Source organism: Cherax quadricarinatus, chromosome 2 (assembly GCF_038502225.1).
Source record: "Cherax quadricarinatus isolate ZL_2023a chromosome 2, ASM3850222v1, whole genome shotgun sequence".
Classification (NCBI taxonomy): domain Eukaryota; kingdom Metazoa; phylum Arthropoda; class Malacostraca; order Decapoda; family Parastacidae; genus Cherax; species Cherax quadricarinatus.
The window spans coordinates 29,271,616-29,294,387 of record NC_091293.1 but is presented as its reverse complement, the minus strand read 5'-3'; the positions used below and the strand labels follow the sequence as shown (position 1 = coordinate 29,294,387).

Genomic DNA, 22,772 nt, shown 5'->3' with positions numbered 1-22,772 from the left:
CAGATGAATCAAAGGGATGTTAGGAAGTATTTCTTCAGTCATAGAGTAGTCAAGCCGTGGAATAGCCTAGAAAGTGAAGTAGTGGAGGCGGGAACCATACATAGTTTTAAGGCGAGGTATGATAAAGCTCATGGAGCAGGGAGAGAGAGGACCTAGTAGCAATCAGTGAAGAGGCGGGGCCAGGAGCTATGACTCGACCCCTGCAACCACAAATAGGTGAGTACACACACCACGCACACGTGTCTAATCGACATGTGCCTAAGACAAAATGGTAACTAACTAGCACACACACACATACACATTCCCGCGAAACTAATTATCTTTTAGAGAAAGTCCATTGAGTGGAAACACCATCCCAATGTCCTATTTCATCCACAAAGACATTCTGGACATTCCAGCTCCTTGCAGGACTATTTTTTGGTACACGGAGTGCGTGCAAGAATTTAATAATGTGAACAGTTTGAAGTCTTGTCTCGTTGTGAGGTCACTTGCTGAGCACTTTACATACCCTTAGGTCTTTACATCTCGCTATGAACCCACTTGCAAATCACGCAACTTGCAGTACATATTTATGGTTGTATAAGGTCGAGTCTCAGCTCCTGGTCCTACCTATTAACTGACCGTTACCAAGTTCCTTTCATCTTTACCATGGTGGGCCGTAGCCATATCTATCCTGTAATTTTTGTAAGAAGTCTCCCTCTACCACTTCCTTATCCACTTCATCCCACTTTCCTACCACAGTGAGACTGAAGAAATACTTCCCGACATCCCCGTGACTCGTCTGTACCTCTAACTTCTATTTCATTTTGTTCTCAAGAACCCGTTTCTCACAAGTGCAACTAATGTGACATTTTATTGTGGCAACGTTTCGCTCTCCAGGAGCTTTGTCAAGCCTGGAGAGTGAAACGTTGCCACAATAAAATGTCACATTAGTTGCACTTGTGTCCTTTTACTTTACATATTGTCGGTAATTCTACCAACATTATTACAACCCGTTTCTCACCACGCTAACTATCCGTCGCTGTCACCCCTCTAACTATCCATCGCTGTCACCCCTCTAACTATCCATCGCTGTCGCCCCTCTAACTATCCATCGCTGTCACCCCTCTAACTATCCACCGCTGTCACTCCTCTAACTATCCATCGCTGTCACCCCTCTAACTATCCATCGCTGTCACCCCTCTAACTATCCATCGCTGTCACCCCTCTAACTATCCATCGCTGTCACCCCTCTAACTATCCATCGCTGTCACCCCTCTAACTATCCATCGCTGTCACCCCTCTAACTATCCATCGCTGTCACCCCTCTAACTATCCATCGCTGTCACCCCTCTAACTATCCATCGCTGTCACCCCTCTAACTATCCATCGCTGTCACCCCTCTAACTATCCATCGCTTTCAACGCTAAATACTTAGGAAAAAAATTTATCATTCCGTTATCATATCGCTCCTGGATCTTTCACCTTTAATATGATCAGTCTCAGTTTCTTTAATCTTTCCTCATATTACATTTCCTTTAGCTCCGTGAATAGTCTCTTTCTGTACTTCTTTTCCTTCTCTAGTTTCTTAATAGACGAGGGTTCCAAAATAGTACTATATTTCTAGAAATATACTAACCACTATGCTCAATCCTAGTTCTTTCTTCAGCAGCGTCTTACTGATCTGGTATCCTGATGTATGCGTCAGACTACCCTCTGCCATGCATTAAGGGTGGGTCTACCATGAAAAAAATAAATCCTGTTCAATCCTTCGGTCAGCATTTCTTAGTGGCAGAGAATAAAGCAACCTTAGTTTCTTAAAAGCTAACGGTAAGGTTCACAAAGTGTTTCATGGCTTCATGAGACCGGCAGATAAAGGGAGATTGACTTGCACATTACACAATTTCCATCATATTGACATGAGGGCTAAGCAACACATAATAATTTTGATACCTCTTCAGACTCACTGTCAGTCAGACTGGCAGCTAGTCAGACTGGCAGTCATACTGTCATATCGAAAATCAGTTAGACTGCCAGCCAATGAGACTGAAAGCCAATCAGACTCACGACGCATTACACAGATCTCTGTTCGATAATAAATGTTTTCCATTTATCATTGAACAGTGTTTGTGATACTTCATTTCAAGCTTATATATATAATATTAATAATAACATCATCAACAACAACAACATTGTTATTATATGTACTTATAAAAGATCTGCAGTACATTCTTAGTCTATGAGAGTTAAATTATAAGATTAATAATGGTCGTGTCTCGCTCGTCAGGAAACATGGAAGTGTCTCCTGACACGGGTAATAAACAGTTGTGTATATTAAATAAAAATACAAATAAAAATGAAAATCAGAAAATGCTCACGAGGATACCTTTTTAATAATGAATAATGACAATTGTATTAGTCATATACATAATTTACAAAGAAGTTATTTTTTATTTTTGGTCAATTTTGCACAGACGCTTTATACGGCATTTACCCTACTAAGAGTTCATTTATTACGATTATTTTGCCTTAGTAACAAGAGAGTTCGCTTACTGTAAATATTCTCTCATGATAATGGCAGCAAATGTATGTTCCCTGCCTATGTAACAAGAGTCTACCTACTACATATATCCTAGCTTAGTAACACAGCCTGTTTGCTTCCTGTGTCCTGCCATAGTAACAGCAAGAACTTATTTACTGTTTCCATCCAGACTTGGCAACAACAGAACTTCCTCACTGCATATATCTTGCCCTAGTAACAACAAGGCCTGGCTGACTTCATATATTCTGCCTTACTAAGGACAGAGTTTGTTTACTGTCTAATAAAACTTGCTTACCGCGTCTATGCCGCCCTGAAACATCTCCACCAGCAGAAGAAACACATCACTTGGGTTGAGGTTCGGGTTGCTCAGTAGAGAGTCGAGCAGCGGATGTTTGGTAGCAAACGCTTGCGGGTCAACGGCCCGTTCACGGTGACGCAGGTACACCTCCTCTTGTACAATCCTGCAAGGGTAAGAGAGAGAGAGAGAGATGGGAAGAGTATGGGACACTGGGTGGAGGTGCAGCTGGGATACTGGGTGGACGTACAGCAGGGACACTGGCTGCAGGTACAGCTGGGACACTGGGTGGAGGTACAGTTAGGACACAGGGTGGAGTTACAGCTGGGACACAGGGTAGAGGTACAACTGGGACACAGGGTGGAGGTACAGCTGGGACACTGGGTGAAGGTGCAGCTGGAACACTGGGTGGAGGTACAGCTGGGACACAGAGTGGAGGTACAGCTCTGAAACAGGGCGGAAGTACAGCTGAGACACAGGGTGGAGATACTGCTGTGACACAGGGTGGAGGTACAGCTGGGACACAGAGTGGAGGTACAGCTGAGAAATAGGGTGGAGGTACAGTGGGACACAAGGTGGAGGTACAGCTGAGACACAGAGCGGAGGTACAGCTGGGTCACAGAGTGGAGGTACAGCTGAGACACAGGATGGAGGTACAGCTGGGACACAGGGTGGAGGTACAGCTGGGACGCTGGATGGTGGAACAGCTGGGACACAGGATGGAGGTACAGCTGAGACACAGGGTGGAGGTACAGCTGGGACACAGTGTGGAGGTACAGCTGGGACACAGGGTGGAGGTACAGCTGGGTCACAGGATGGAGGTACAGCTGGGACACAAGGTGGAGGTACAGCAGAGACACAGGGTGGAGGTACAGCTGAGACACCGGGTGAAGGTACAGATGGGACACAAGGAGCAGGTACAGCTGGGACACAGAGTGGAGGTACAGCTGAGACACAGGGTGGAGGTACAGCTGGGACACAGGGTGGAGATACAACTGGGACACAGGGTGGAGGTACAGTTGGGACCCTGGGTGGAGGTACAGATGGGACATTGGGTGGAGGTACAGCCTGGACACAGGGTGGAGGTACAACTGAGACACTGGGCGGATGTATAGCTGAGACACTGGGTGGAGGTATAGCTGGGACATTGGGTGGAGGTACAGCTGGGACACCGGGTGGAGGTACAGCTGGGACATTAGGTGGAGGTACAGCTGAGACACATGGTGGAGGTATAGCTGGGACACAGGGTGGAGATACAGCTGGGACACAGGGTGGAGGTACAGCTGGGTCACAGGGTGGAGGTACAGCTGGGACACAAGGTGGAGGTACAGCCTGGACACAGGGTGGAGGTACAACTGGGACACTGGGCGGATGTATAGCTGAGACACGGGGTGGAGGTATAGCTGGGACATTGGGTGGAGGTACAGCTGGTACACAGTGTGGAGGTACAGCTGAGACACATGGTGGAGGTATAGCTGGGACACAGGGTGGAGGTACAGCTGGGACACATGGTGGAGGTACAGCTGAAACACAGGGTGGAGGTACAGCTGGAACACTGGATGGAGGTACAGCTGGGACACAAGGTGGAGGTACAGCTGGGACACAGGTTGGAGATACGGGTGAGACACTGGGTGGAGGTACAGCTGGTACACTGGGTGGAGGTACAGCTGGGACACTGGGTGGACGTACAACTGAGACACTGGTTGTAGGTACAGCTGGGACACAGGGTGGAGGTACAGCTGGGACACAGGGTGGAAGTACAGCTGGGTCACAGGGTGGAGGTACAGCTGGGACACATAGTAGAGGTACAGCTGAGACACAGGGTGGAGGTACAGCTGGGACACGGGGTGGAGGTACAGCTGGGACACAAGTTGGAGGTACAGCTGGTACACAGTGTGGAGGTACAGCTGGGACACAGGGTGGAGGTACAGCTGGGACACAGGGTGGAGGTACAGCTGGGACGCTGGATGGTGGAACAGCTGGGACACAGGGTGGAGGTACAGCTGAGACACAGGGTGGATGTACAGCTGGGACACAGTGTGGAGGTACAGCTGGGACACAGGGTGGAGGTACAGCTGGGTCACAGGATGGAGGTACAGCTGGGACACAAGGTGGAGGTACAGCAGAGACACAGAGTGGAGGTACAGCTGAGACACCGGGTGAAGGTACAGATGGGACACAAGGTGGAGGTACAGCTGGAACACAGAGTGGAGGTACAGCTGAGACACAGGGTGGAGGTACAGCTGGGACACAGGGTGGATATACAACTGGGACACAGGGTGGAGGTACAGTTGGGACCCTGGGTGGAGGTACAGATGGGACATTGGGTGGAGGTACAGCCTGGACACAGGGTGGAGGTACAACTGAGACACTGGGCGGATGTATAGCTGAGACACTGGGTGGAGGTATAGCTGGGACATTGGGTGGAGGTACAGCTGGGACACCGGGTGGAGGTACAGCTGGGACATTAGGTGGAGGTACAGCTGAGACACATGGTGGAGGTATAGCTGGGACACAGGGTGGAGATACAGCTGGGACACAGGGTGGAGGTACAGCTGGGTCACAGGGTGGAGGTACAGCTGGGACACAGAGTAGATGTACAGCTGAGACACAGGGTGGAGGTACAGCTGGAACACGGGATGGAGATACAGCTGGGACACAAGGTGGAGGTACAGCTGGGACACAGTGTGGAGGTACAGCTGGGACACAGGGTGGAGGTACAGCCTGGACACAGGGTGGAGGTACAACTGGGACACTGGGCAGATGTATAGCTGAGACACTGGGTGGAGGTATAGCTGGGACATTGGGTGGAGGTACAGCTGGGACACAGGGTGGAGGTACAGCTGGGACACGGGGTGGAGGTACAGCTGGGACACAAGTTGGAGGTACAGCTGGTACACAGTGTGGAGGTACAGCTGAGACACATGGTGGAGGTATAGCTGGGACACAGGGTGGAGGTACAGCTGGGACACATAGTGGAGGTACAGCTGAAACAGAGGGTGGAGGTACAGCTGGAACACAGGATGGAGGTACAGCTGGGACACAAGGTGGAGGTACAGCTGAGACACAGTGTGGAGGTACAGCTGGGACACAGGGTGGAGGTACAGCTGGGACACTGGGTGGAGGTACAGCTGGGACACAGGTTGGAGGTACGGGTGAGACACTGGGTGGAGGTACAGCTGGTACACTGGGTGGAGGTACAGCTGGGACACTGGGTGGACGTACAACTGGGACACTGGTTGTAGGTACAGCTGGGACACAGGGTGGAGGTACAGCTGGGACACAGGGTGGAAGTACAGCTGGGTCACAGGGTGGAGGTACAGCTGGGACACATAGTAGAGGTACAGCTGAGACACAGGGTGGAGGTACAGCTGGGACACGGGGTGGAGGTACAGCTGGGACACAAGTTGGAGGTACAGCTGGTACACAGTGTGGAGGTACAGCTGGGACACAGGGTGGAGGTACAGCTGGGACGCTGGGTGGAGGTACAGCTGGGACACAGGGTGGAGGTACAGATGAGACACTGGGTGGAGGTACAGCTGGGACACTGGGTGGAGGTACAACTGGGACACTTGTTGTAGGTACAGCTGGGACACTGGGTGGAGGTACAGCTGGTACACAGAGTGGAGGTACAGCTGAGACACAGGGTGGAGCTTCTGCTGGGACACAGGGTTGAGGTACAGCTGGGACACAGGGTGGAGGTACAGCTGGGACACAGGATGTAGGTACAGCTGGGACACAGGGTGGAGGTACAGTTGGGACACAGGCTGGAGGTACAGCTGGGACACAGGGTGGAGGTACAGCTGGGACACAGGGTTGAGGTACAACTGAGACACAGGGTGGAGGTACAGCTGGGACACAGGGTGGAGGTACAGCTGGGACACAGGGTGGAGGTACAGCTGGGACACAGGTTGGAGATACAGCTGGGACACAGGGTGGAGGTACAGCTGGGACACAGGGTGGAGGTACAGCTGGGACACAGGGTGGAGGTACAGCTGGGACACAGAGTTGAGGTACAACTGAGACACGGGGTGGAGGTACAGCTGGAACACAGGGTGGAGGTACAGCTGGGACACAGGGTGGAGGTACAGCTGGGACACAGGTTGGAGGTACAGCTGGGACACAGGGTGGAGGTACAGCTGGGACACAGGGTGGAGGTACAGCTGGGACACAGGGTGGAGGTACAGCTGGGACACAGGGTTGAGGTACAGCTGAGACACCGGGTGGAGGTACAGCTGGGACACAGGGTGGAGGTAAAGCTGGGACACAGGGTGGAGGAACAGCTGGGACACAGGTTGGAGGTACAGCTGGGACACAGGGTGGAGGTACAGCTGGGACACAGGGTGGAGGTACAGCTGGGACACAGGGTGGAGGTACAGTTGGGACACAGGGTGGAGGTACAGCTGGGACACAGGGTGGAGGTACAGCTGGGACCCAGGGTGGAGGTACAGCTGGGACACAGGGTGGAGGTACAGCTGGGACACAGGGTGGAGGTACAGCTGGGACACAGGGTGGAGGTACAGCTGCGACACAGGGTGGAGGTACAGCTGGGACACAGGGTGGCGGGACCACTGTGTGGAGGAGTACAGCAGCAGCAGCTATAACCAGTTATTGTGAAATTTTTCGCTACTTCAGCTACAGAAATACTTGAGGCGCCTCACACAGGAACACACACACCAGGAAATGATATACAGTAATTCACATTTTTTTTCTTTTTTGAAAATAAAAGGAAATCATTGGCATGGGGAAAATCGAAGCTTCTTTACGCCTCAATCAGAGGGAAGAAACACTAAGTTCGTTCTTTCATAACTACAAATCAACCATTGTCTTCTTATACTTGTCATATATCATTTTTTAATTGCCTTTTACAAACTGAGGTATCTTGCAGGAGCAGAGCAAAGTAATAATGTCGGTTCAGTGATAAACTTCTACAAAAGCAAAACGTTGTAACAGTAAAATCTTACTCTGCGCTTGTGTCTTTTTCTTCATTACTGTCGGCAAGACGCTGCTGAGTCCAGAGAAATTTTTCATTCATGCGTAACACACAGCCTGCTTGCTCAGACGCAAATTCTTCAAGCAGGAAAACAAATTACCTGCGGTTGAAGCCTCTAGCACAGAAGTACTGAATTATTTCTGCTCTTGCTTCCACACCATTGATCAGCTTCAGAACACACAGAGGATCATTTAGTAGATGATGCGGTATACAACAATCTCCTCAGCATTTCTTGTGTTACTTGCTCAACTCCAGGTCTGGAAGTCACTCAGTAAAGAGTAATGTTTATATTAGTAATTTTATGGGGTAACTCTGAGCACGTAGAGGGAAGTGTTATTTACATGATGATTTTATTTACTTGCCGAAACGTTAAATAAGAAGCAAATGTCATACAGCTCCTAGGGAATGGGGGGTAATCAAGTTTGATTTGTAGAAAGAGAGGTTAGCTCCAATTCTTGTGATCAAGAGCCCTTCAAAAATATCAAGGTACCGTCTGTAAAGGGATTAGAGGTCAATAAACAGCTCATTCTCAAATAATTGGCCTGGTGTTTCATGACTCACTTGCCATGAGTTCGATCCCCACTCGTACCGTAGTTTGATTTGATTATTTAAGATTGCTAGTTAAAGCAGTTATAATGACGTAGGACTATTAGCCTTAGTGGGTATAATAACGCAGGTTTTTTTTAGTAAAAGAAGTGATAATGAGCAAGCGCTATTAGTTCTAGCAGTTTTAATAATGCAGTATTGTTAGTCTTAGCATTTTTAATGAAGCTTGATTTTTAGTCCCAACACTTACATGAAAATAATATTAGTCCTCACAGTAATAATGTCGCAGGACTGTTATTCGTATCAGATTTAATGAAACAGGGTTATTAGTCTTGGTACTTATAATTAAACAGGAGAGTTAACCGTAGCAGTTATAATAAAGCAGAATTCTAAGTCTTAGTCGTTATAATGAAGTAGGATTATTAGTCCAATCATTTTTATTGAGCAGGTATTGCTAGTCTCAGCAGTTATAAGGAAGTAGGACTGTTAATAAGAGTAATTATAATGACCAAGTATTGATGGTTCTACCAGCTGTGCGCAGTTGTTTCAAGGTTCTGGTGTTGTCTTCAGTGAGCTGGAGTTGCTGCTGTTGCTGACCTTAGGTCATCTTTAAGGTTCTTCCTCACCAGACCATATTTTGTTCCCCAAGTTTTGAGCTGTTGCTCATTCGTCTCCATACCATCTATAATATTACTTTGTCTCCCTAAATCACTGTAGCAGATTTTAAGCCGTGGATATTCGAGTCTATATTTTTTATAGTCATTAACGTGGACAAAGACACAAACTTGTGAAACATGCTTTTATTGGAGCAACGTTTCGCTGGGTGAGACGTAGTGCACATACCCGTCGACATTACGTCCTCCTTGTCAGTAACGTTGAGTGAATGTCCAGTGGTAACCACGTGGAAAATGGTGTGAAATGTGTATTAAACATAAATCATCGTGCAATGGTATCCTCAGCTTGGGTGTTGTTGCCCACATCACGGACTCCCTATGTGTATAATGTTGCTAGCCCAGGGGTGATTATTGGAGTGTAATGTTTGAATCCAACTGGGTAAACATCTCTGGTACGAGGGATGGCAAGAGTTCTTTTCTTTGCATCACACTGCCTCGGTGAGAGGCAGTTGGAGTGCTAAAAGGCAGTGTAAATAATAATAGTAGAAGCAAGTGTATGTGCATGATATGATTGTCGGGAGGCTGGCAGCCCTTTCACCATTTCCTTTGCCTTCGTCTCCCCTTCCTTCCTTCCTTATTCCCCTCTCTCCTTCACTCCCTCCTTCCCTTCTCATACTCTTATGATAAACCCCCTTTAAAATGTAACTCAGTTTATCTAAAATTTCATAAAAATTAAAGTTCCTGCTACAGAATTTATGTGATATAATAAACATTTATAATAATATTCGCTTTTATTTTAAGTTTTACAAAAAAATATAAAATTAAAGATATAAAAGTCAAGTAATCACGAATTAGTATTGTTTGTTCATGAAGAATGGGAAGTATTCAGGTTGAATCCAAGGAAAGGGAGCAGTGTTGCATTTCCTTGGATCAACAGCCCTTCACCGGCATCGAGGCATCCTCCCACTCCTAAGATGGAGTTCTGCCAAAAACCTTCATTATCGAGAATATCTAAACGTAAGTGGACCATTACAACAAAGACGCTTAAAAACTGAAATGTTTGCTACTGACAACTCTAGAGGGATAAAATCTGGTGGTGGGAACGAACCTGGTGATGGTATCTTGGGCTCTTGCTAGACGTTGGTAGGACCTGGTGGGGAAGACCTTGTAGAGCGGAGGTGTAAAGAATGATTTGCCCAGGAGCTCTAGTGTGTCTTCGTTGGCTTTGATGATTACGTCAGCACGGGCGGTGTGGGCGGTGTGCACGTGCTCCAGACAACCCAGACGGGTGCCCAGGGTCACCACCCCAACAGCTGTGGCAAGGAAAGTAATAGTATCATTACGAATTCACAAGGATCATAGGAGGAAGGGCAGGAAACACTTGGTAAGTGAAAAAAAAATAATAAGTGACAAAACGAGATAAAACTAAAACTGACATGCAACACTGGAGATGAAAGATAATAATGAAGAGAGAGAGACAGAGAGAGAGAGAGACAGAGAGAGAGAGAGAGAGAGAGAGAGAGAGAGAGAGACCAAAAATAAAGTAGTACGAGTGAAGAATGAGTGATTCCTCGAGGGAAACATATATCAAGAGATGTGTGTTGATGCTGGTAATGATCTCTTGTTAACAACATAGATCACAGCCACACTACCTGGAGTCTACCTGGAGGATATTCCGGGGATTAACGCCCCCGCGGCCCGGTCCAATGACCAGGCCTCCTGGTGGATCAAGGCTTGATCAACGAGGCTGTTACTGCTTGCCGCACGTAGTCCAACGTACGAACCACAGCCCGGCTGATCCGGCACTGACTTTAGGTATCTGTCCAGCTCCCTCATGGAGACAACCAGGGATCTATTGGTAATTCCCCTTATGGGTGGTGGTAGGCCGTTGAACAGTCTTGGGCCCTGAACACTTATTGTGTTTTCTCTTAGGGGTATGTTGCATCGCCTGCCAAGTCTTTCGCTTTCGTAGGAAGTGATTTTTGTATGCAAATTAGGAAACAGTCACTCCAGGATCTTCCAGGTGTAGATTATGATGTATCTCTTTCGCTGCGCTCCAGTGAGTACAAGTCGAGTACTTCCAAGCGTTCCCGGTAGTTAAGGTCCCCCCCCCCCATCCGGGCTGTATGACACATAAAGGTTTAGCGCTTCCCCGTAAACACAATAAAAAAATCGAGCATGGAGACCATAAATATATTCTGAGGAAAGTTTGCTCAGCCTCAAAGTCACAAAGTGATAAGAGAGTTTGCAATCAGCCGCAACGAGAGAGAGAGAGAGGGAGAGAGAGAGAGAGAGAGAGAGAGAGTAAGCTTGATGCCTTTCAACTCTTCATGGGTCTTTTTTTTTTCAAACGATTACAGAACGAGTAAGAGATGGAGCCGGTGCTGGCTCAGGTCTCTGTAAAACACCAGCAGGAGTTGAAACACCTCAAGCATTTCCATCTCTCTCTGCCTGAATGCATATATACATGTATATATAAATGAATGCGTGTATGTATATAATGTATGTATATATTTATGTACGTATGTAATGTATGTATGTATGTATGTAAGTATGTATGCATGCCATGTATACATGTATGTATGGCAAGAATGGGACCTCCTACTCATTTCTGCAACAATGCACAAAAAAATTTATTTTATTGTATTTGTTTATTACTAAATTATTGCACACATATCAAAAAATATATTTAGTTAAATTTAGTTAAATTAGGCTAAATTAAATTGTGCTTGTCATAATAAGGTTAGGTAAGTTTTCTAAGTTTCTTTTGGTACACAATTATTAATTTTTACATTAATGTAAATGAAACAAAATATCTTCAAACGTACAAGAATTTTTTATAGAAAGGACTTAATTTTAAATGAGTTCTTGCTAATAATTGCTTTATATATATATATATATATATATATATATATATATATATATATATATATATATATATATATATATATATATATATATATATATATACTATATATATACTATATATATATATATATATATATATATATATATATATATATATATATATATATATATATATATATATATATATATATATATATATATAAATCACTTTCTAGGTATATCGACAGTGAGAGTAAAATGTTGATGGGATACAATGAAAATAGAAGCAGCACGTAAAAAAGAGGCGAAGCTTTAAAAATTAATGGAGGAGACAATTCAAGTAAGATATAAGCAACTATTGGAGTATAGATGGGCTAGTGAGAGTTTAGGCAATGGAGTCGAAGATGTATGGGGTAGGTTTGAGAATATACTGTTAGTGTTCAGCAGAAATTTGTGGTTACAGGAAAGTGGGTGTGGGAGGGAAGAAGAGCGATTGGTGAAATGATGATGTAAAGAAAGTAGTAAGGGAGAAAAAGTTAGCATATGAGAGGTTTCTACAAAGTAGAAGTGATGCAAGGAGGAAAGAGTATATGGAGAGAAAAAGAGAGGTTAAAAGAATGGTGAAGCAAAGTAAAAAGAGAGCAAATGAGAGAGTGAGTGAGATTTTATCAACAAATTTTGTTGAAAATAAGAATAAGTTTTGGAGTGAGATTAATAAATTGAGGAAGCCGCCTAGGAAACGAATGGATTTGACAGTTAAAAACGGGAGAGAAGAGTTACTAAATGGAGAGTAGAGATTTCAGGAAGATGGAAGAAATATGTTGAGGAACTGTTAAATGTTGATGAGGATAAGGAAACAGTGATTTCGTGTATAGGGCGAGGAGGAATAACATTTTGCAGGAGTGAGGAAGAGCCAGTAGTGAATGTGGGGGAAGTTCGTGAGGCAGTGGATAGAACGAAAGGGGGTAAGGCAGCTCAGATTGATGTGATATAGATAGAAATATTAAAACCAGGTGTAGATATAGGCTTTGAGTGGTTGGTGCTTTTATTTAATAAATGTATGGAATAGGGTAAGGCACATAGTGATTGGCAGAGAGCATGCATAGTTCCACTGTATAAAGGCAACGGGGACAAAAGAGAGGGCAAAAATTATAGGGGAATAAATCTGTTGAGTATACCTAGTAAAGAGTATGGTAGAGAAATTATTGAAAGAATTAAGAGTAAGATGTAGAGTAGGATAGAAGATGATCAAGGAGGCTTTAAGAAAGGATATGGAGGGTGTAGACCAATTGTTTACAGTGAAACTTATAGGTGAACAGTATTTAGATAAGCATAAAGAGGTTTTTGTAGCATTTATGGATTTGGAAAATACGTATTACAGAGTGGATAGGGGGAGGGGCGCAATGTGGCAGATGTTGCAAATGTATGGAATATGAGGTAGGCTACTGAAAGCAGTGAAGAGTTTTCACGAGGACAGTGAGGCTCAGGTTAGAGCATGTAGGAGAGAGGGAGATTATTTCCCGGTAAAAGTAGGCCTTAGACAAGGATGTGTGATGTCACCATGGATGTTCAGTATATTTATAGATGGGATTGTTAAAGAAGTGAATGCTCGGGTGTTGACAAGAGGTGTGGGGTTAAAGGATAAAGAATCTAACACAAAGTGGGAGTTGTCAGAGTTGCTCTTTGCTGACGACACTGCTTTTGGGAGAGTCTGAAGAGAAATTGCTGAGGTTTGTGGATGAGTTTGGTAGGGACGTGTTAGCACATGGGTCTATGAAGGATGAGGTGAATCAAAGTATTGATGAGGGGGAAAAGGTGAGTGGTGCACTTAGGAGTTTGTGGAGACAAAGAACTTTGTCCATGGAAGCAAAGAGAGAAATGTATGAGAGTATAGCAATACCAACACTCTTTTATGGGTGCGAAGCATGGGTGATGAATGTTGCTACAAGCAGAAGGCTGGAGGCAGTGGAGATGCCATGGCTGAGGGCAATGTGTGGTGTGAATATAATGCAGAGAATTCGTAGTTTGGAAATTAGGAGGTGTGGGATTACTAAAACTATTATCGAGAGGGATGAGGAGGGTTTGTTGAGGTGGTTTGGACATGTCGAGAGAATGGAACGAAATAGAATGACTTTGAGAGTGTATAGTTCTGTAGTTGAGGGAAGGCGGGGGAGGGGGTTGTGTGAGAGGGGCTTGGACTTCCAGGAAGCAAGCGTATTTGGTAGGAGTGAATGGAGACAAATGGTTTTTAGGACTTCACATGCTGCTGGAGTTTTAGCAAAGTAACATTTATGAATGAATTTAGGGAAACCGGCAGGCCCGACTCGAGTCCTAGAGATGGGAAGTACAGTGCTGGCACTCTGAAGAAGGGGGGTTAACGTTACAGTTTTATAACTGTAGTGTAAGCGCGGCTCTGGCAAGACAGTGATGGAGTGAATGATGATGAAATATTTTCTTTTTCTGGCCATCGGAGTAGGCCGTTGTGTTAATAAAACTAATATATATATATATATATATATATATATATATATATATATATATATATATATATATATATATATATATATATATATATATATATATATTTATATATATATATATATATATATATATATATATATATATATATATATATATATATATATATATATATATATATATATATATATATATGACGTGCCGAATATGTAAAACTGGTCAATTAGCAAGAACTCATTTAAAATTAAGTCCTTTCTAAAATTTTCTCTTATACGTTTAAAGATATATTTTTTCATTAATGTTAATGTACAAATTTTTAATTTTGATCCAAAAGAATCTTAGAAAACTTACCTAACCTTATTATAACAAGAACAATTTATTTTAGCCTAACCCAAATAAATATATTTTAGATTTGTTTACAATAATTTAATATTAAACAAACACAGTGAAATATATTTTTTTCGTTAGGTTCAGAATGATTTTGGCGAAATTATTGCATACACAAATTTTCACTTGTCCTATATGGCAAGATGAGCGTTCCTATTTAAGCCAAGATCGCAAGTTCTGCCTATTCGGCACGACATATATATATATATATATATATATATATATATATATATATATATATATATATATATATATATATATATATATATATATATATATATATATATATATATATATATATATATATATATACATATATGCAATAACATCACAGTAAACAGGTGATTCCACAATATTCAGAACAACCACTGAGAAAAAATGGGCAAATTAAAAGTGCTCTGGTGACTTCTCACATTATCAAGGAACTATAAAAATAAAAGGTTAACAGGAAGGCATATAAGGACGAGACTACACCTCACTGCCACCCTACAACAACACCTGACTTTTTATGATGATGAAGGTAAGTAGACAGTGAGACGTGAAACACAGCTTATACTCTACCAAAAAAAAATTGCCTAGTGTACCATAAATTCTTCCCAGATTTTATTAATTATAAATAAATGCAATTTATAAAAACCAAGAGAAACATTCATATTATTTTCAAAACTACAATTTATGAAACATGATTCTATTATATTCCCGTCGACTATGGACTTGTCCATAAGCTATTTTTTCACAGTGGTTGTTCTGCATATGAATATATATATATATATATATATATATATATATATATTTGTATGTGTGTGTGTGCATATGTGTGTGTATGTGTGCGTGCATATGTAAGTATGTATATATATATATATATATATATATATATATATATATATATATATATATATATATATATATATATATATATATATATATATATATACATATATATATATATATATATATATATATATATATATATATATATATATATATATATACATATGTATGTATATATACATATATATATATATACATATATATATATAAATATATATATATATATATATAAATATATATATATAAATATATATCTATATAAATATATATATATATATATAAATGTTCACATAGAATAAAAAATGTATAGGGGGTGGTAGGAGAAGAAAATATTCAAACAGCTCCGGGGAGAACCTTGAGTTTCCCCTGAGGTACGTTTATTGTCTTCTCTGAGGATGAGGGTCCCCATTTCAGCTATAGAGGTGGTACCTCCCTATATATACATATATATATATACATATATATATATATATATATATATATATATATATATATATATATATATATATATATATATATATATATATATATATATATATATATATATATATATATATATATATATATATATAAAGGTAGATGTTATTTTGTGGACAGAATACAAACGAGCAAGGAAACAAACACAGAAAACTGTGTTTCGCGTTGCAGGCTGTAACAGAAACTTGTGAATTTCTCTCCCCACTGAGAGTGGTAGAAAGTGAACTAAACTTTACCACAGGGAATATTGGTGCGTGAAATATGAAGTTCTGCCAAGCTATGAACTTTTTTAGATTCTTATTTATTAAGAATGTTTCTTAGTTTGAAAAATTAACGTAATTCTTACCATGCAAAAGGGAAATATATTAATATAACTAATATAATGATTTTCCACAACTTACCATACTTCTGATTACACAGTAAGGATATTATACACTGTGAGATGCATGTCACTCATTGTTTATAAAGTATATATTATTTCCTTTCCTCTTTTTGGGAAGTGGAAAAGAATCCTTCCTCCGCTATCCATGTGTCGTAAGAGGCCACTAAAATATGGGGAGGAAGGGGCAGATAACCCCTTCTCCTTTATAAATTATTTTAAGATGTAATACAGATGACAGGAAAAAGTTGATTGTGAGTAATGTGAATGAAGAGAAGTTGGTTGTCCTAGCTCTAAGCGAAACAAAGAACAAAGAGATACATTTTCAGTGGGCAGAAATGTTGAATGATTAGCTATGGAAGTAAAAGAGGTAATATAAATGCATAAATTCAAGCATTAAGTAGATTAAAATAAGGGTGGTTTGCGAAAAGAGGGTCATAATAAGTGTTTAAGTACCAGGGAAAGAGGCACATAGAGTGTTCAGAGAGCTCTGAGAAACTGTTGTATGGGGCGTAGCAGGCAAGCTTGGGATGCCAGGGAACCATTGGGAGCCTTTAACTGAACTTCGTGTAGAAAGCGGTTAGGTAATAATTAATACGCATTGTAAGGAAGAGGGGATCAATAAGTACACGAGATATAATATAGGGAGTGATGACAGTAGTTTGTTAGATTATGTATTAGTAGATAAAATGTTGATATGTAGACTTCTGAATGTACTTTTTTGTTAAGGGGCAACAGATATATCAGATCATTACTTAGTTGTAGCTACAGTGAGAGTAAGAGCTAGATAGGGTACAAAGATAATATCATTAGTGAGTAAGAGAGAAGTTAGGAGGAAGTTAGGGTAAGATATAAGGAACTTTTGGAAGAAAGATGGGCTAGTGATGGTACAGGTAATGAGGAAGAGGTCGAAGAGGTACAGAGTAGATTTACGAGTGCATTGCTCGAGTGTGCACCAGAAGTTTACAGATATAGCAGAGTGGGTGGAGAAGGAGAGCAATTGGTGGAATGACGAGGTAAAGAAACTGGTAAGGGAGAAAAAGCTAGCATGAGAGGATTTTACAAATCAGAAGTGATATAAGGACGTTGGAGTATGTGGAGAATAAAGGAGAGGTTACGAGAGCAGATAAAAGAGTGGGTGAGGTTTTGTCAACAAATTTGTTGAAAATAAGAAAAAGTTTAAAAGTTAGATTTATAAGATGAGAAAGCCTAGGGAATGAATGGATTTAACCGTTATAAACGAAAGAAGGGATTTATTAGATGGGAAAGTGAAGGCATTGGGAAGTTCGAGGAAATATTTTGAGAATCTGTTCAATGTTGATGAATAGAAGGGGAAGCAGTGGTTCGTGTATTGAACAGGGAGGCTTAACATCATTTAGGAGTGAGGAGGAGCCAGTTGTAAGTGTGGGGAAGGTGTGTGTGGTAGTGAGTAAAATGAAAAGGCTAAAGCAGCGCAGCTGGGATTAATGGGATCAAGACAGAAATATTAGAAACAGGTGGGGATATAGTTTTGGAAGGGTTAGTGCATTTGTTCAATAAATATATGAAAAGGAGGAAAGTACCTATGGACTGGCAGAGCGTAGATATTTCCACCGTATAAAGGCAAAGAGGATGAAAGAGAGCGTAAGAATTATAGAGGAATAAGTCTGGTTTAGTATCCCAGATAAAATGTATAATAGAATTATTAATAAAAGAATGAAAAGTAAGACAGAGGCCAGATATGAAGATTGTCAAAGGAAGGGTAGGGAATGTACATTCCAAGTGTCTACATTAAAATATATAAGAATATATAGATAAGAAGGAAGTTTTTATTGCCATTACTGATTTAGAAAACGCAAATGAGAGGGAAGCAATGTGGCAGATGTTTCAAGATGGTAGGTTACTTAAAGCAGTTAAGGGTTTTTACGGGGATAGTGAGGCTCAGGTTAGAGAATGTAAGAGAAAAGAAAATGATTTTCCAGGAAAAATAGGCTTTAGAAAGGGATGCGTGATGTCAACATGGTTGTTTAACATCTTTATAAATGGGGTTGTGATAAAAGTGAATGACTAGGGTGTTGGAGAGAGGTGTTGGATAGAAAGATAAAGAATCTTATAAAGAGTGAGAGTTGTCACAGTTGTTTTCTGTCGATGACACCGTGTTCTGGGAGATTTTGAAGAGAAGTTGCAAGTGTTGGTATACTAATTTTATAGGGTGTGTAAAAGAAGAAAATTAAAAGCGAGCATAGTAAAGAGCAGGGTGATGAGGGTAAGAAAATATTTAGGTAGTGAAAGACTGGATATTAAATTAGGATGGAGTATGGTGGAAATAAATGTGTTCAGATTTTGAGAGTGGACTTCTCGGCGAACGGGTCTATGAAAGATAAAGTGAACCATAGAACTGACGAAAGGTAGTTTCATCAAGGTACCTGTGGAGACAAAGAGCGTTATCCATGGAGGCAACAAGGTAAATGTACATGTATCAGAGTGTATTGGCACCAACACTCTTATATGGGTGTGTAGCATGAATTTTAAATGTTGCAGCGAGGAGGAGGCTGGAGGCAGTGGAGATGCCGTGTGTGAGAGCAAAGTGTGTTGTGAATATTATGCAAAAAAACTCGTAGCTGGAAGATTAGGAAGTGTGAGGTTACTAAAAGTATTAGTCAGAGAGTTGACGAGTTATTATCGAGATGATTTTGACATTTAGAGAGAATGGAAAAGAATACGATGGTTTGCTTGGACGGTGTATAAATGTACAGTGGAGGGAAGGCGAGGTGCGGGTCGTCCTAGAAAAGGCCGAAGAGAGGAGGTAAAAGAGGTTTTGCATACAAGAGGCTTGAACATCCAACAAGCGTGTAATTGTATTGAAAAGGAATGAGTGGAGGAAAGTGGTTTTTATGAGTTGATGTGCAGTTAGAGTATTAAGAGGAAAATATTTATGAAGGGATTCAGGAAAACCAGCTAGCCCGACTTGAATTCTGGAGGAGAGAAGTACAGAACGTACATTCTGAAGCAAGAGTGGATATATTGCAGTACAGAGGGACATCCGAGCTATGATGTCGGTGTTTGTAGCAAGATGGTGATGGAATGAGTAAGCCTACATTGGTAGGAGACGGCTCATGTTATATATATATATATATATATATATATATATATATATATATATATATATATATATATATATATATATATATATATATATATATATATGTAGCAATATATATATATATATATATATATATATATATATATATATATATATATATATATATATATATATATATATATATATATATATATATATATGCAATAAGATCACAGTAAACAGGTGATTTCAGAATATGCAAAACAACCACTCTGAAAGAATAGAGAAATTCCAAGCGCTTTCGTGACTACTCACGAAGCGCTTGGAATTTCTCTATTCTTTCAGAGTGGTTGTTTTGCATATATATATATATATATATATATATATATATATATATATATATATATATATATATATATATATATATATATATATATATATATATATATATATATGCATATATATATATATATATATATATATATATATATATATATATATATATATATATATATATATATATATATATATATATATATATATATATATCATGTGGGAGTTCGATACGAGGATAGGGTAAAGTAATACTCATGTAGGCTGGTAGTACGTATAATTACAGATAATGTGGGGAGCGCCCAACAGCCTGCCTATCTCCTTGCTCACTCTCGTATAACTGACTGGCCGCCCACAGTACCCATATGTGAGGGGGTCTTTGAATACTGCTGTGGTCAGCACAATATGAATACAGACAGTGACTCAGGCAGAGACGGTTGGTAGTGAGTCATCTACTGGTACACTGGTTACTGGTAACTGGTTACTACTACTGAGAGCTCGGCGACGTTAACGTATGTCGTCCCGACATACAACTAATACAAACTAGAGATGGCAAGTACAACGCAGTTGCATTTGCTAGCCGAGTCCTTACGAAGGCTGAACGTAATTATACAATAACTGAGCAAGAAGCTTTAGCAATAGTATGGTCTTTAAAGCACTTCCGAGACATTATTTATCAGTACTCTGTTCATGTCTTGACAGACCATGCTCCACTGATACCTTTATTCCAGAACAAACAACCTACTGGAAGGTTAGCCAGATGGACCTTGACTATCCAAGAGTTCAATCCCACTGCTGCCACCATTTATCATGTGGGAGTTCGATACATGGATAGGGTAAAGTAATACTCACATAGGCTGGTAGTATATATAATTACAGATAATGTGGGGAGCGCCCAACAGCCTGCCTATCTCCTTGCTCACTCTCGTATAACTGACTGGCCGCCCACAGTACCCATATGTGAGGGGGTCTTTGAATACTGCTGTGGTCAGCACAATATGAATACAGACAGTGACTCAGGCAGAGACGGTTGGTAGTGAGTCATCTACTGGTACACTGGTTACTGGTAACTGATTACTACTACTGATATATATATATATATATATATATATATATATATATATATATATATATATATATATATATATATATATATATATATATATTTATATATATATATATATATATATATATATATATATATATATATATATATTTATATATATATATATATATATATAACATGATCTTAACAACGCAAGACAAGCCACGGATGCATGAAAAAAATTATCTTAAGATCTTGTTCTTGCACACGTCTTTGTGTGTCATCAGGAGCTTATGCAGTGTTACAAGAGCAGCAATAGGCTGACTGAGAGGAAGTTTTCTCAGAGGAAGGTAGCGTTTGACTCCAATCTGTCCCACTCAGAATGGCACCGTTTGTCACCCCGGTATCCAGTCCTTTCACATCCCCCCACGTGGTGTAGGGTAGGTGGAGGGCACCTCCTCCGAGGCTTCCAGAAAGCAAGTCACGGAACAATAATAAAAAATGATAGTCAGCCATAAGTTGCATCTGATCATTGCATATAGTCAAGTGCTACACCAGATTACGTTGATCAAGTGGCTAATACATATTCAAACACTGAAATTATATGTAAACCATCGTATTAATAAAAAGAGTCGAATTTGCTCACTTTCAGCCTAAACTACCGTACGTCCTGGAAAGTTCCAGAAATTTCCATATCATGTTTAGAAGACTTCCTTCATACAGTCTTAAATACTGCGTACAAAAATTCTAGATATTATTACTTATTATGGCTATTCCTTAGTATCCTGACTATTGTAGGCAACATCGCTGTTACTGCGGCCAACAGTAACAGTCTGGTTGATCAGGCCCTGATCCACCGCGAGACCTGGTCACAGACAGGGCCTCGGGGGCGTTGACCCCGGAAACCCTCTCCAAGTATACTTAAATTTTCCTTACCATTCCGAGTATTTTATCACCGAATATCAGGGATGTTCAGGACCTCTTTGTAACATATTAACCTACACATCCCGGATATTCACCTGTGATTCTAGATACTCCAGGACCCTGAATGTCAATTTTCTTTAAATTGTATTCCTTACTGTACTGCGAACAACAGTTATTTAAAGTAATTGTGAAATATGAAATGACTAATAATTCTCACTAGTGATGTAACAGTTCTCAGATGTGTCTGACAAAGACACATAGTGACCTCTGCAATAGTGATTTTTGCGCTACCGCTCGCAGGATGAGTGGTAGCCTCATAAACTAGCCGCTCAGGCCATACCACTTAATAAACTCCTGAATTACATAGTAACACTGATTACATAAACAAGCGAGGCACAAAAGTGAATGAGGAACAGCTTTATGACAGATGTGGTTTACGAGGCTTGCGGCATGAGGACTGTAGATATGCGAACATGCAACATCAATATACAAGAAACATTTCTGATAGGCTCATAAGCAATTTGGCTGCTGGTGGGAGGTTGGTCGCTGGTGAGAGGTTGGTCCCTAGTGGGAATTTGGTAGCAGGTGAGAGGTTGGTCGCTGCTAAGAGGTTCGTCGCTGGTGAGAGGTTGGTGACTGATGAGAGGTTGGTGGCTGGTGAGAGGTTGGTGGCTGGTGAGAGGTTGGTGGCTGGTGAGAGGTTGCTCGCTGACGGGAAGATGGTCACTGGTGAAATGTTAGTCGCCAGTGAAAGGTTCGTCACTTGTGAGAGGTTGGTCGCTAGTGGTAGGTTGGTCGTTCGTGAGAGATCCCTAGTGGGAGGTTGGTCGCTAGTGGAAGGACGGTCGCTGGTGAGAGGTTGGTGGCTGGTGAGAAGTTCGTCCCTGGTGGGAGGTTGGTCGCTGGTGAGAGGTTGGTGGCTGATGAGAGGTTCGTCGCTGATGAGAGGTTGGTGGCTGGTGAAAGGTTGGTCGCTGGTGGGAGGTTGGTCGCTGGTGAGAGGTTGGTGGCTGATGAGAGGTTCGTCGCTTGTGAGAGGAT

The 22,772-nt window shown here is 41.4% G+C and overlaps 1 protein-coding gene across 2 annotated transcripts in view; it reads right to left on the bottom strand.

Annotated features, from left to right (window-relative positions):
- LOC128691116 (cytochrome P450 302a1, mitochondrial) overlaps positions 1-22,772 on the bottom strand; it is a 335,719-nt gene that overhangs the window by 95,462 nt on the left and 217,485 nt on the right. For both annotated transcript variants that reach the window (XM_070089509.1, XM_053780095.2), the window contains exons 6-7: positions 10,078-10,282; positions 2,817-2,982 (exon numbers count right to left, since the gene is read on the bottom strand). In XM_070089509.1, coding sequence (XP_069945610.1) covers positions 2,817-2,982; positions 10,078-10,282 — 371 coding nt within the window. The remainder of the gene's footprint in view (positions 1-2,816; positions 2,983-10,077; positions 10,283-22,772) is intronic.